This window comes from Macaca nemestrina, chromosome 1, assembly GCF_043159975.1.
Source record: "Macaca nemestrina isolate mMacNem1 chromosome 1, mMacNem.hap1, whole genome shotgun sequence".
Classification (NCBI taxonomy): domain Eukaryota; kingdom Metazoa; phylum Chordata; class Mammalia; order Primates; family Cercopithecidae; genus Macaca; species Macaca nemestrina.
Window position 1 is genome coordinate 11,609,610 of NC_092125.1, and position 15,188 is coordinate 11,624,797.

Below are 15,188 nucleotides of genomic sequence, written 5' to 3' on the forward strand. Positions count from 1 at the left end.
TTCTGTGATTTTGAGCAAAACTCCATTGACTGCAGTGGACGTTCTGAATCAGGTCTTATACATCTCTACATTTCACACCTAATGAAGACAGGTCAACAAGTTGGAACCAAGTAAGAACTGACCTGCACCTTCTCTCCAAAAACTCAAACCAAACTAGACCTTTTTTCTGGGTTCAAAAAAGTTTATTTAAAAATCATCCATATTTGTAATTTTCATCTCATGGATTTTTTTTTTTTTTTAGTTTTTTTTTTACTTGGCTTTTTTTTTTTTTTTTTTTTTACAACTTGTTCTGAAATGGGAAGCATTTGTTTCCAAACACTGTCAAAGTCCTCAGGCAAATTCCACATAAGCCTTCAGTGATTTGATATATTTAAAATTTGGCTAAAATTTTGCCCCTTTCTGGACAATTCCCAGTGATCTGAGAGACAGACTTAACTAGAATATGCAAACAAACAAACAAACAAACAAAACCCAGTGATGTTAACCACAAATGCCACCGGATTTTCACCTTCCCTAAAACTTTTACTAGAGATGGTAACAGAGTTGAGTATTTGAGCCTCATCAGCATTCTCTTTCTCTGCCACTATACAGTAAACATATTAACAAAACTAGCAAAAAAGGCTAAAGGCAGGCAAGCAGAAGGAAAAGAACAAAAAGGCTGGGATAAATCAGTTTTTGAGTAATCAAATGTAGGCTGCATTTCTTCACACTATGTACGTAAAATCCAATGACCCTTCCCTATCTTCCATTTCCTCCAACAAAATCATCTTTCAGTTATCCCATCCCTATATTGAGTTCGTTAGTTATACTGCTGCCATCCCTGCAAATTCAGTGTGGCCCCCAAAGAATATTCCTGGAGACATGTGGTTTTTTTGTCCCATACTTATGTAAAGAGCTCTTCATTAGAGATTTTGGCTGGGCCCCCATTGCAAATGCTAAGTCCATTATGCTTCATATGTTACAACCCGAGGGCAGGAAAGTGAGTTTCCCAAAAAATGATGGTGCAAGTATAGAAGAAAAGCAACGTTATAAAGGACTCTTTCTGAGACCTGTCACAGCAGATCAGAGAGGATGCATGGGCACAAAAAGTAGAAGCCAATGGTCAGATCTTCTCTTGTCTTATTCTGCAAGGAAGATAGCCTTCTTCACTTTTTTGAAGGTTTGGTTTGAGTTTGGTTTGTTTTACAAATGAAAAAAAGATGGCACAGAAAGTGTAACTGACTTACCCAAAGCCACACAGCGAGTCAATGGCAAAGCTGAGGAAAGAACCCACTTCTCCTCAGTCTGAGTTCAAATGCGTCCACCTGGTCTAAACTACCAGCCCACATTGTCTTCACAGTTTTCTCCCCACCACGTAGCCAGTTCCCAAAATATAGATCAAGTCATTGGTTAAAAGCCTCACATTCACCCATCTCTCATCTCTAAAACAAAGGCTAAGTATTGGTAACCCAAGCTGTCAGTCATGTTACCTGAAGGAATATATGATCATTACCCCAAAAGACTGCACTGGTCTTACTGTACAATGCTTGCACGTTTAATACATTTAGATTCCTTACTGGTTTGTATGAGTAACAAAAACGACATTGACATTAATGGCTTGATTATATTGTTCCTACAAATAGAAATACCTTGGTCACAAAATACAAGGAAAAGGAACAGCTAGGTTCAGCAATATGTTTTTCACATGTCATTTGTAAAAAATTGAGGAACACCAACCTTTCATGCACTTTTCCTTTTTCATCTCCTAGAGTAACTGTTACTGTGCGAACTCTGTCCAAGTCAAAGCCTGTGTCATACTGATGGAAATCCGATGTAATCCAGCCCACCCAGACATTAGCAGGTTCTTGTCCAGGGAAGATTCTCACTGAGTAATAGTACTGTGAAGATAGCAAAACCAAATATTGGCAAAATAAAACTAAACAAAACAAAACTTGGATTTGCAATCCTAACTATGTCTAACTCTGTGATTGACTTAAGAATTCACTTCTTGGTTTAAAACCGTTCGGGTGAATGAAAATACTGAAGGCACAAAGGACTAACACTACAAACTAAGAGATGTCTTTCATCAAAGATCCTGAATTAAATCAGAAATAACAGGAAAGAGAGAAAAGACATGATCTGAGCAAACGTGCTAAATGATTTAAGTCTTTTTATGCTGGTGAGCATGTGTGTGTGTGTGCTACATGTGTGTAATATATACACATACATATATACATGTACATATATATACAGTATATGTATGTAATAAAATCATGAATCCATTAAGCATAGGGAAGCTTCAAATTCTTCAAGCTTATACATGTATACAAATCTATGCTCACTTTTTTTTTTTTTTTTTTTTTGAGATAGACTCTCACTCCGTCACCCAGGCTGGGGTGTAGTGGTGTGATCTCAGCTCACGGAAGCCTCTGCCTCCCGGGTGCAAGAGAGTCTCCTGCCTCAGTCTCCCAAGTAGCCGGGACTACAGGTGTGCACAGCCACACCCAGTTAATCTTTATATTTTAAGTAAAGTCAGGGTTTCACCATGTTAGCCAGGCTGTTCTCGAACTCCTCACCTCAGGTGATCCACCTGCCTTGGCCTCCCAAAGTGCTGGGATTACAGGCATGAGTCAGTGCACCTGGCCAATGTTTGGGTTTTTATACTTGTCACCCACCTTTTTGCACATTCTTGGCCTTTCCTTTCTCTGACATATAACATTTTGACACTTTAAATTCACTGGTTTTTTTTTTGAGACGGAGTCTCACTCTGTCGCCCAGGCTGCAGTGCAGTGACACCGTGTCGGCTCACTGCAACCTCCATCTCCTGGGATCAAGCAATTCTCCTGCCTCAGCCTCCCTAGTAGCTGGGATTACAGGTGCCCACCACCACACTCCCCTAATTTTTATATTTTTAATAGAGACAGGGTTTCACCATGCTGGCCAGGCTGGTCTCGAACGCCTGACCTCAGGTGATCCATCCACCTCAGCCTCCCAAAGTACTGGGATTACAGGCTTGAGCCACTGTGCCCAGCCTAAACTCATTTTGAAATAGTTCAGAACACGTGAACATCAAACTAAAATATGGGAGCACTCTACAATGAACACAACTAAATATTTTTTCAATGTAGCATTTTAGGAGAAGTAGCCTTGAGAATTTAAAATGGAAGAGTGCAAAAGCTTGACCTCTCACAAATTATGATAATTGATCTTCCTTTAGACAATTCAGTAAGATGAAGAAAGTAGTTGAAAAATTCAAGGGCAACTTAAAATTTTGTCAAGAAACAGAATAGCAAAATTAAGATTATGCATGCCATTAAAAATATTTTTCCTAAAATAGCTCTTTTATTGCATAATATCTATCATAATACATAAACTTTTTTCAAACTTTCAGTCCCCAAAATATATCCCAAAATAGAAACAGACATTTAAAAAATAATATTACTAAGTATGATGAATCAGTATGTGTTATTTGAGATGTAAAGCATAATGAGTGACAATGAGTGACAAATAGAAATAAATGACAAAAGCTGCAACCTCATACCGTGGACGTTTGCATCAAGAAATCATAATCATCCCGATCATCAGCAAGGACATCTTCGGTGAGTCTTGCAGAATGGCTCGTGCTGTAATCTGGCTTTGTTCTTCTAAGCAAAAATCTGAAATATTTTAGAGGACTAACAATAAGCAACATTAAAATGTTCTGTCTACTTCAAATATGAGCATAGAATCAATTGAGTTGCCTTAAACCTGGGCAATTTTGCTCCCTAGGGGACATCTGGGAATATCTGGAGATATGTTTTTGGTTCTCACAGTGTGGGGGATGGAGTGCTACTGGCATCTAGTGGGTGGAGGTCAGGATGCTGCTCAGCATCCTTCAGTGCCCAAGGTGTTTCCTCAACAAAGAATTGTCTGGCCTAAACTGTCGATAGTGCTGAGACTGAGAAAATCTGATTTAGTATAAGAAAGGATGTTAAAATAACTTGCCGCCTTTATCATAAAAAAATACTATTTGGAGAAAATACTCTGCAAGTTTCAGGCAAGAATGTAAACATAGACATCTTAAAAAATAACTATTGAGATAGATAGCATCTACGCTAACAAATTAGATGACTAACAGGTTGCTTAATTTTTCCTTATAGAATCCTTTGCACAAAGAGGAGGGGGAGGGGGAGGAGGAGGAGGGGGAGGAAAAACCTTACACTAGGAGACCCTTTACTCTGGACTGTAACCCTCCTCACTTAACTACAAACTTAAAATCACAGTGTATAAAATAGTAACCTTTGTTTCAGACGAGAGGGCTTTTCCTGGGCATAATCTTTGTGGTTATTAAACTCTGGCTTGGTAGCTTCTTTGTCTTTGTCAACACGATCGGGCACTAGATGGCCATGAGCTGTCTTCATCAGAACCTCAAAGTCAGAATCAGCATCATAATCTTCCAAATCATTCTTGGGCCCAAAAAGGCCAGCCCCAGGGAGCCCTCCAGCCACAGTCTTGGAGAAGACCTCCGCGCACTCGATCGGCATGCTCAGGCGATAGAACATGATATCAGTGTGGCTGTTCTGAGAACCAAAAGACTTCTGAGTGACCTTTAAACATGGGGAACTGTCTATGGTGCCGTCTATTCTGGTCACCTAGCAAATGAAGAAGCAATAGGTCATATTCCAATCACCGTTGTCGATTTCCTGATTCTAAAGATGCCTAAGGCACATCACGTTTTCAGAATCCCAAATCAGTCCACGCATGGCATCATTTTGTAAGAGATAATTAAACAGATTACTGTGCTATGGATATAGTCATAGAGTTCTGCTTCTGTCTCTAAAGACGGTTTCGGAAATTTATCTTATAATTCTATATATTCAGATTCGGCCTGACATTGCCCACACATAAAAAGGAAAGTATTTTTCCTCATTCTAATAAGCTACTTGTAACGTAGCTTATTAGAATGGATGTGGCTCCCTTTGCCTTGATCTTTCTTCTAACTAAAGACCTTGATGCGTACAAACCCCACACACAGTCTGAGCTACAGACTTCTTCACACATAGCTCAAGGGAAAAAAAAGAATTGAAAGCAAAAATTTAAGTTTCCCATCCACTGACAGCTGGTATAAAGTGCCATCTTTGCTTAGATTCCACTTCTGTGTAAGGTCATCATTTTAAGTAAGTCACAATAATTGTCTAAGCAGAAGTTCCTATGTATAAAGATATTCTTTTCCTGCTTTTTAGAAACGACCTGATTTTGAAAGAAAAAGCAAACCTCTATATGTTCATGGTTTGATGGAACTTGGAGAAACTGAGGAAGCCTCTTGCTCAGCCACATAGTAATATCCCTGTTTGTATTAACGGCAAATGGTTCATAGCCCTCTTGTAAGCCACAGATGGTGAAGTATTTCAAGGTGCTGACATCCTTTCCAAAGTTCATCCTGCCCACTTGAGCCACTCCAAGGCTACACACAGGTATGAATCCTGGGAAGAAAAAAAAATTAAAAGTTTTAGTACCATTACTATATGATCCTGTTAGTATGGAATTATCACACATACTGTTCCAGGACTGAACTTTGAGAGAGCTGTCACCCTAGGGTGAAAAAAGTAGTGTAATAAAGGGAACAATGACATTAAATATTACCTGTAAGGGTGAGAAAACCAGGATTTGATCTTGACATTATAATTTACTAGCTGTGGGCCCTAGATAAATCCCTTCTCTCATCTCAGACTTAATTCTGTAAGACAAAGTAACTGCTCTGCAGCCCCTGGTCCTCCGGGGATTCTAGAGATCCCTGCCCTGCAGTCTCCTTGCTAAGCAGTGCATGCACTCTCTCATACAGGGAAAGTGAGAAGAAACTAAGTACCAGGGATGTGGTTCATTGGCCTTGCTCTTCCTTCTGGCTAAAGAGCTTGATACGTACTAACACCAGACACAGTCTGAGCTATAGATTTCCTCATACATAGCTCAAGAAAAAAAAATTGGAGGAAAAAATTTTAAAGTTTTCCATCTACTGATAGTTGCTTTTGATCTTTGAAGAAAATTTTGGCTTTTTTTTTCTGGAATAAACTGGATCTAAGCATGGGGGAAAAATACATGTTTAATGTATGAAGCATGTATTTATGCATGAGATATATTTATAATGCATAAATTATATATATAATATTTTATTTAGATGTAATAGCAATGAGCAATAGAGCAAAAAACCAATAAAATATTTCTTTTTTTAAATTATGCTTTATGTTCTAGGGTACATGTGCACAATGTGCAGGTTACATACGTATACATGTGCCATGTTGGTGTGCTGCACCCATTAACTACTCATTTACATTAGGTATATCTCCTAATGCTATCCCTCACCCCTCTCCCACCCCACAACCGGCCCCAGTGTGTGATGTTCCCCTTACTATGTCCAAGTGATCTCATTGTTCAATTCCCACCTATGAGTGAGAACGTGCGGTGTTTGGTTTTCTGTCCTTGCGATAGTTTGCTGAGAATGATGGTTTCCAGCTGCATCCATGTCCCTACAAAGGACACGAACTCATCCTTTTCTATGGCTGCATAGTATTCCATGGTGTATATGTGCCACATTTTCTTAATTCAATATGTCACTGATGGACATCTGGGTTGGTTCCAAGTCTTTGCTATTGTGAATAGTGCTGCAATAAACATACGTGTGCATGTGTCTTTACAGCAGCATGATTTATAATCTGTTGGGTATATACTCAGTAATGGGATGGCTGGGTCAAATGGTATTTCTAGTCTAGATCCTTGAGGATTCACCACACCGTCTTCCACAATGGTTGAACTAGTTTACAGTCCCACCAACGGTGTAAAAGTGTTCCTATTTCTCCACATCCTCTCCAGCACCTGTTGTTTCCTGACTTTTTAATGATCGGCCATTCTAACTGGTGTGAGATGGTACCTCATTGTGGTTTTGATTTGCATTTCTCTGATGGCCAGTGATGATGAGCATTTTTTCGTGTGTCTGTTGGCTGTATGAATGTCTTCTTTTGAGAAGTGTCTATTCATATCACTTTTTGATGGGGTTTTTTCTTGCAAATTTGTTTGAGTTCTTTGTAGGTTCTGGATATTAGCCCTTTATCAGATGAGTAGATTGCAAAAAATTTCTCCCATTCTGTAGGTTGCCTGTTCACTCTGATGGTAGTTTCTTTTGCTGTGCAGAAGCTCTTTAGTGTAATTAGATCCCATTTGTCAATTTTGACTTTGTTGCCATTGCTTTTGGTGTTTTAGACATGAAGTCCTTGCCCATGCCTATGTCCTGAATGGTATTGCCTAGGTTTTCTTCTCGGGTTTTTATGGTTTTAGGTCTAACATTTAAGTCTCTAATCCATCTTGAATTAATTTTTGTATAAAGTGTAAGGAAGGGATTCAGTTTCAGCTTTCTACTTATGGCTAGCCAGTTTTCCCAGCACCATTTATTAAACAGGGAATCCTTTCCCCGTTTCTTGTTTTTGTCAGGTTTGTCCAAGATCAGATGGTTGTAGATGTGTGGTATTATTTCATAAGCTCTTCTCATGTGTGTCAGAGTTAGCAAATCTTTCCTCTATTGAACAAAAAGGGGAAACTATACTAACTTTGTTAATTGTTTTTTTGAGCTCTTTGGAATTGATTGGCAACACAATCAGTTAGAAAGGAGATGAGATTTTTTTTCACAAAAGGATGAGATGATATTCATCAGGGGTGGGTGTTTACTTTTTTATTTTATTTTATTTTATTTTGAGACAGAGTCTCACTCTGTCACCCAGGATGGAGTACAGTGCCATGATCTTGGCTCACTGCAACTTCTGTCTCCCAAGTTCAAGTGATTCTCCAGCCACAGCATCCCAAGTAGCTGAGACTACAGGTGCGTGCCACTGTGTCTGGCTAATTTTTGTATTTTTAGTAGAGACGGGGTTTCACCATGTTGGCCAGGCTGGTCTCGAACTCCTGACCTCAGGTGATTTGCCTGCTTCGGCCTTCCAAAGTGCTGGGATTACAGGTGTGGGCCGTTGTGCCTGGCCTTCACTTCTTTCTATAATGTTTTACATGAATGTTCAAGTAGGCAGCACACTAAAAACGTCAGTGTTGGAATGCAGACAAATTAGATCCTCTAATTTGTAGAGCATAAAAGCAATGGATCCTAAGAATAAGCCAACAATTTTGACAAGAATTGTAGTTAGCTCTGTCATTATGATTTACACACTTTTCTCTTATTGAAGTTAGTGGCAGTGCAAGCAATATATAGCCCCCAAAATAGCATAAGATGATAAAAATTACATCCAATAATTCATAATGATTTCACCAGTTTGTATGCATCAACATATACTCAGATGAATAGCTGTATAACAGTGCCACCAACCAGGAAAAAAGAACATATCCAGCTGTGTTCGAGGAAGGGTAAATGATGAGTTTCTAGTTAAAACTAAAAAAAATTGCAGCTGTATCTGCAGCTGTGACAGCTCTTAAAGCTACATTCAAGGAAAGTTGTTTTAAATGAGTGTCCCCAAAGAAATCAAAGAAAAAGCACGGTGTAAATACAATAGTTCTCAGACAGCTTGAACTGCATTAGCAGAAATTAGTAAATCTAGCACCCATTTAACATAAACTAGGAGATACCAAGATAGAAACATCTCCTCAAATGGTAAACATCTATTTCTTTCTGATCACTTTATTTGTAGAAGGAGTTCCTAGCCTACATGGAAAGTTACTGGAGAGCTGTAAATATCTGTATAGTTGACCTTCAGGTATTTGTTTCACTAATACCTAAACTTTTCTGCATATCTGAAATACTTTCATTTAAAATACTCAGTCTAGTACTATGCACAAATATTTATGTCCTAAACTGTTCCCCATAGCTATGTTTATAATTCTAGAATACTGTTTCGATAATAAATATACTTTTTTTCATGAGATGAACATTATTCAGCCTTTGAAATTTTGGTTTTGAAAGGCCCATTAATGCATAGGAAAATACTCCAAGTAATTATTATGTAAAGAAAGAAAGATAACATATGGTTTATTTTTAGATAGGAAAACATCAGTACGGTTTTTATTTAAAAGCTTCAGAATAGTGGAATTTTGGGTACTTTTGTTCTCTATGGCTCCCAATTTAACAAATTTTCTTATATATCTATACATATTTTTTATTATGAAAACAAGTAATAGCTTTCATTTAAAAAATTTTGTTTAATAAAATGGGACAAACCCACATCTTTCCCATAAAGAAATTTGTAAGAGTGATGTGGACATAAAATGGCCCAAACAACGTATTGTTTGAGTCCTAACACTCAATGTTGGTAGGTGGTGAATTCACTAACAGAAATCCTCCTAATCAACTTAAACTAGTACAAGATTTATGTAGAGCAAGTTGGTAATATGTGTTAAGAAGCTTTCAACCATTTATTTACTTATTCAATAATTACTTACTAAGCAACTACCATGTGTCAGAAAGTAGGAGTAAAAGATGACTCACACAGATCCAGGGTAAAACATGCTCATGGTCTAAAGACATAGAAAGAAAAGAAGAAGTTATACTGGCTGGGCGTGGTGACACCTGTAATCCCAGCACTTTGGGAGGCTGAGGCAGGTGGATCCCTTGAGGTCAGAAGTTCAACACCAGCCTGACCAACATGGTGAAACCCTTCTCCACTAAAAATATAAAAATCAGCCGGGCGGAGTGGTGGGTGTCTATAGTCCCAGTTACTTGGGAGGCTGAGGCAGGAGAATTGCTTGAACCTGGGAGGTGGAGGTTGCAGTAAGCCTATATTGTGTCACCGCACACCAGCCTGGGTGACAGAGCAAGACTCCATCTCAAAAAAAAAAAAAAAAAGTTGTTATACTGAAATAGCGTACCATCCATCTAAGCAGACAGGGTTCTAGGAGCAAAGGAAGCGTGGAGAGATGGGAGTCAGGAAGGTTTTGTAGGAGAGTTAACATCTAAGAAGATGGCAGATGGATATTACTATGAAGTGACTAAAAACACAGAGTTCTAAGTCCAATAAACCAGGATTCATGTCTTAGCCCCACCACTTGTTAGCTATTTGACCTCTGGCAAGCTACTTAAATTCTCTAAGCTTTACTCCTATCTTCTGTAACACCTGCCCCTTAGGGTTATAGTTTTAAAATTAGATCTTATGTGTATAATGCTTAGCATGGATGCTCAGTGAACTAAATTTTAAATGGAAAAAAAAAGGTAAAAAGAGAAAATAATTCCTGAGAAGAGAATGATTAACCATGATAAATACACAGGATTAAATGTGTGCAGCCATTAAAAATCATCTTTAGGGCTCAACAAAATAAACTGTAGAGAGAGATAAAATTAATATGGCAAAATAAAAATCATTGACGATCCCAGGTAAAGAATATACAGATGTTACCAAAGCATTTATTTTTGCACTTTTCTGCAGGGTAGATAGTTCTCAAAATAAAAAGTTGATTTAAAAAAAACCAAAAAAGTATGTTTAAAATGTTTTTATGCGTTTGGACAAAATTTATAATATTAAGTTTAAAGGGGGGTGATGGAAAATTATTTTTACAATATCATCTCAGTTCTTTAAGTGGGAGAGAGGCATTAAATGTCAATTTTTTCTCTGTGTAGTGGGAATGTTTGTAATTTTTAATCACTTTCATTATATTCCTGTGTATTTTCCAAATATTCAAAAGCAAGATATTACTTTTAAAATAAATAATTAAATACATGCCATTTTTTCATTAGTTTATAGCAATAATACCAGTAGATGGTATTTCTACATATTGCTTTATTGTTTTGGTCTCCTTTAAAGGAATGTATTTATGCAAGTACATCCACAAGTAGAAACTAGCATATTTTTTTCTCATTTTAAGTAAAGCAGAACTTAACAGTAAAAATCAAATCATATTCTTACTTCTGAGATTATGGTTTTAATAATCTATTATAACAAAACAACCAATATTTCTAGAAACTACATTTACTTTTAAAATACGGCTTATATACAGCAGAAACAACCACGTGGCAATGGGATCAAAGAAGACAGAGTGGAGAAAAACTACAGGTACTGTTCAGCTGCCACACAGAGAAAGGGCCAGGCCTCCATCACCTCCCTTTGTTCAGTATATGGCCAAGTATCCTGCATAATGAAGAGGCTGCCAATAAATGAAATTCCCAGCACACACGGCTTCATACCAGTAGTTAATGTTTCCTGATGTTTCATCTTGGCGAACCCTTACAACCATTCAATGAGATAGGACTTGTTATTACCATTTTCCACACGAGGAAACCAAAATCTGAGTTTAAATGAGTTGCCCTCACAGCTGCTAAGTGACCAGAAAATAAATCCAAGTCTGGTGGATCCCAAGGCCCATGCTTTAATCCAGGGCTCAGCAAACTCTATAAATGACTAGAGAGAAGACATTGTAGGTTTCATGGATCATGTGGTCTCTGTGGCAACTACTCAACTCTGAGCTATAGTGCAAAAGCAGCCATAGACAGTATGGAAACAAACAAGTGTGGTGGTGTTCCAATAAAACTTTACTTAAAAAAGCAGGGCCACGGCAGTGGTTCATGCCTGTATCCATATCTGAGAGGCTGAGGCAGAAGGTTCACTTGAGCCCAGGAATTTGAGACCAGCCTGGGTAACAAGGCGAGACCCTGATTCTACAAAAAAATATTAACAAATTAGGTTGACTCTGGGCACATTGCTTAGGAGTTAGCTTTGTTCTTTAAAGAGCTATTTTAAAAAATTAAAAATTAGCTGCACATGATGGCATGTGCCTGTGGTCTCAACTACTTGGGAAGCTGAGATGGGAGGATCACCTGAGCCTAGGAGTTGAAGACTGCGATGAGCTATGATCACTCCACACTACTCCAGACTAGGTGACAGAGAGAGATCCTGTCTCAAAACAAACAAATGAACAAAAAAACAAACAAACAAAAAAACAGGTAGTGAGCTGGATTTGGCCTTCAGGCCTGTTTGCCAACCCCTTCTCTAAGTTACTGTTCTACATTGTCTTCAGAGAGTATCAGGTGTCTCCATTCAGCAAATATTTAATGAACACCTACTATGTGCCAGGAACTGTTCTACACACCGGGAATATAGCTGTGAACAAAATCAAAAATAGCACCTGACTTTCTGGAGCACAACTTTGAGTACAAAAGACGGACAATAGGTAAATAAAAAACTAGTTACCATTGTATACCACTGTGTACATCATACAGTGTCAGAAAATCATAAATGCTATTAAGACTAAATGTTTGGCATAAATTGACATCACTCTTAATCATCACTCCAGAGCAAAACATAACTGGGGTTCAATTCTTCATTAGCATGAAGTAGGCCGGACACACACAAGTATTTCAACACAACAAAACAGATTTCCAAAAAATCATGCCTCTCCCCCAGCACATGTAAAATATGGGTCCCACCTTCCTGTCCTTTATGTTCTTGATCTTCTATCCAGTTACCTTAATTGACACCCTGCAAATAACAGAGCCTGATGATATACAAGGGAAATTTTCATTCTGGCAGTGGATCTTAAATTAGTGCACATGAGCCCAATCAGTTACTTGGGCCTGAGCCAGACCCACCCTAACTATTTGCAAATCTGTTAAAACAGTAGCTACAACTTATGGCTAAGCTGCTTCCTCCAACAAAAGACAGATGGCTTCAGCAAATTTTAACTTTCTGTGCTGATGAGCCTCCCTGCTCCAAAGCAGAGGGGAGGGTGATGAGCATGCAAATCCAGCCAAGGAGCTGGCAGTACCAAAGATGCAGGAGCAAAATACAGGCTTGAAATCTCTGTCTGGGGCTACAATAAAAGGAAGATAAAGCAGATCACAAGTGTACCAGCTTTTCCTAAGAATAAATTATTTCAAATTTTAACATTTCTGAAACACAGTTCGGAATACATGTATTAAATATAAAACCCAAACCAAATGGCCAAAAAGCAGATAAAAATGACCAATATTATACTAACATGTAAATTCACATTTTTTGATCAGAAGAAAAGGTAACAGCTAGCTGCTTGTGACCTACTATGTGCCATATAATACATAAGCGCTTTTGCCTATATTATTTAATATTAATTCCATTTTTTCAGATGAGGAAACAACTAAGATGTTAAATCATTTGTCTACGTTTCTATAGGTAGTTAAATGGATGCTAGAATTTGAATCAAGAATGCTGAGAAGGATGATCTACAAAATGGGAGAAAGTATTTGCAAACTATGTGTCTGACAAAGGTCTAATATCTAGAATCTATAAGGAACTTAAATAACCCAACAAGTAAAAAACAACATGAACAGATACTTTTCAAAAGAAGACAGATAAGCAGCTAACAAACATGAAAAAATGTTCCCATCGCTAACCATCAGAGAAATGCAAATCAAAACCACAAAGCATCTCACACAGTCAGAATAGCTATTATTAAAAAATCAAAAAAGAACAGATGCCAATGAGGCTGTGGAGAAAAGAGAATGCTTACACACTGTTGGTGGGAATGTAAATAAGTTGAACCACTGTGGAAAGCAGTTTGGAGATTTCTCAAAGAACTTAAAACAGAACTACCATTGAACCCAGCAATCCCATTACTGGGTATATATATAAATATCCAAAAGAAAGTAGATCATTCTACCAAAAACAGAAACACGCACTCATATGTTTCATCCCAGCACAATTCAGAATAGCAAAAACATGGAATCAACCTCGGTGCTCACCAACAGTGAACTGGATAAAGAAAATGTGGTACATATACATCATGAAATACTATGCAGCTATAAAAAATGTAATCATCTCCTCTGTAGCTACACAGATGCAGCCAGAGGCCATATCGTAGCACCTAGGAACAGAAAGCCAGACACGGTGTATTCTCACTTACAAGTGAGAGCTAACACTGGGTACTCATTGACATAAAGACGGCAAAAATAGAAACTGGGGACTACTGTGGTGGGTGGACAAGGGTTGCAAAACTATTGGGTGCTATATTCAGTATTCGGGAGAAAAGATCAGTTGTACCACAAACCTCAGCATGAAGCTATATACCAAGGCAACAAACCTGAACATATATCTTCTGAATCTAAAATAAAAGTTGATTTTTTTTTTTTTTTTTTAAGAATGCTAGCCAGGCACAGTGGCTCACTCCTGCAATCCAAACATTTTGGGAGGCCGAGGTGGGCAGATCATCTGAGGTTAGGAGTTCGAGACCAGCCTGGCCAGCATGGTGAAACTCCGTCTCTACTAAAAATACAAAAAAAAAAAAATTAGCTGGGCCTAGTGGTGGGCACCTGTAATCCCAGCTACTTGGGAAGCTGAAGCAGGAGAATCGTTCGAACCCAGGAGGTGGAGGTTGCAGTGAGCTGAGATCGTGCCACTGCACTCCAGCCTGGGCAACAAGAGCAAGACTCTGTCTCAAAAAATAAAATAAAATAAAATAAAATAAAATAAAGTTCTGAGATGGCAGGTAAAACAAAAACAAACAGAAAATCACTTGCCTTCAATTTCTGGAATGTTAGAACTGAAGTAGACAAGAAGAGATCATCTCTAATTTGTGCTTTTATTTTAAGGAAATGAGCACAGGCTCTTTGCCCAAGGGGTTGTACTTGGATTCCTCTACTACAGAAGTTGGCCTCACAGTCCTGATTTCTTCCTTCCTCTGACAAGCATTAATTTTTAATTAAGGAGATTCCCAATAATAAGTTACTCTCCCAGGTCTGTATCATGATAGCAGGTTGCACAGAGGATGCTGGTGACAGGAACTTCACCTGTTATGGTGGAGCCAGGCAGGTGGGTTTGGGGACGGTGCAGACCTACTAACCTGAATTCACTCCATGTTGAAAGCCAGTCTTCTGGATCAGCCACAGATTTCCATCAAATAATTGAACTGCTGCAATATTTCAACTGAGGGTACAAAGCAAACTGTAGGAATAAACTGGCAGTTCTATATCCTGGCTTCCTTCCTTTTTTTCTAAAACAGCAGCATGATAAAATCAATAATGGAAAGTTATCCCTGCCTCTGTTTTTCATTTTCTTTTCTATCTACAGCTATACAGCTATTTTAATTACAAAAGTATTCTGGTTTTCTTCCATGGAAAGGAATTCCACGAGTTCTGAGAGGACTCAATTTTATTCACTGTCCTTTCAGGTGGTAAATACAGACTCAAAAGCATTGTTTCTGGATCTGATTATAACCATCACAGGCCTCTGAGATGATTTTTGCTTGCAGAAGAGCTGAGAAGCTTCAAATGGACAACACAA

At 38.3% G+C, this 15,188-nt stretch overlaps 1 protein-coding gene across 21 annotated transcripts in view; it reads right to left on the minus strand.

Annotated features, from left to right (window-relative positions):
• LOC105474624 (ryanodine receptor 2) overlaps positions 1-15,188 on the minus strand; it is a 786,480-nt gene that overhangs the window by 237,713 nt on the left and 533,579 nt on the right. For 14 of the 21 annotated variants that reach the window (XM_071073859.1, XM_071073838.1, XM_071073828.1 and 11 more), the window contains 5 exons: positions 5,233-5,441; positions 4,258-4,610; positions 3,521-3,635; positions 1,717-1,877; positions 1,227-1,256 (listed from right to left, as the gene is read on the minus strand). In XM_071073859.1, the coding sequence (XP_070929960.1) occupies positions 1,227-1,256; positions 1,717-1,877; positions 3,521-3,635; positions 4,258-4,610; positions 5,233-5,441 (868 nt within the window). The remainder of the gene's footprint in view (positions 1-1,226; positions 1,257-1,716; positions 1,878-3,520; positions 3,636-4,257; positions 4,611-5,232; positions 5,442-15,188) is intronic. The other 7 variants (XM_071073921.1, XM_071073912.1, XM_071073903.1 and 4 more) reach the window with 1 other exon arrangement.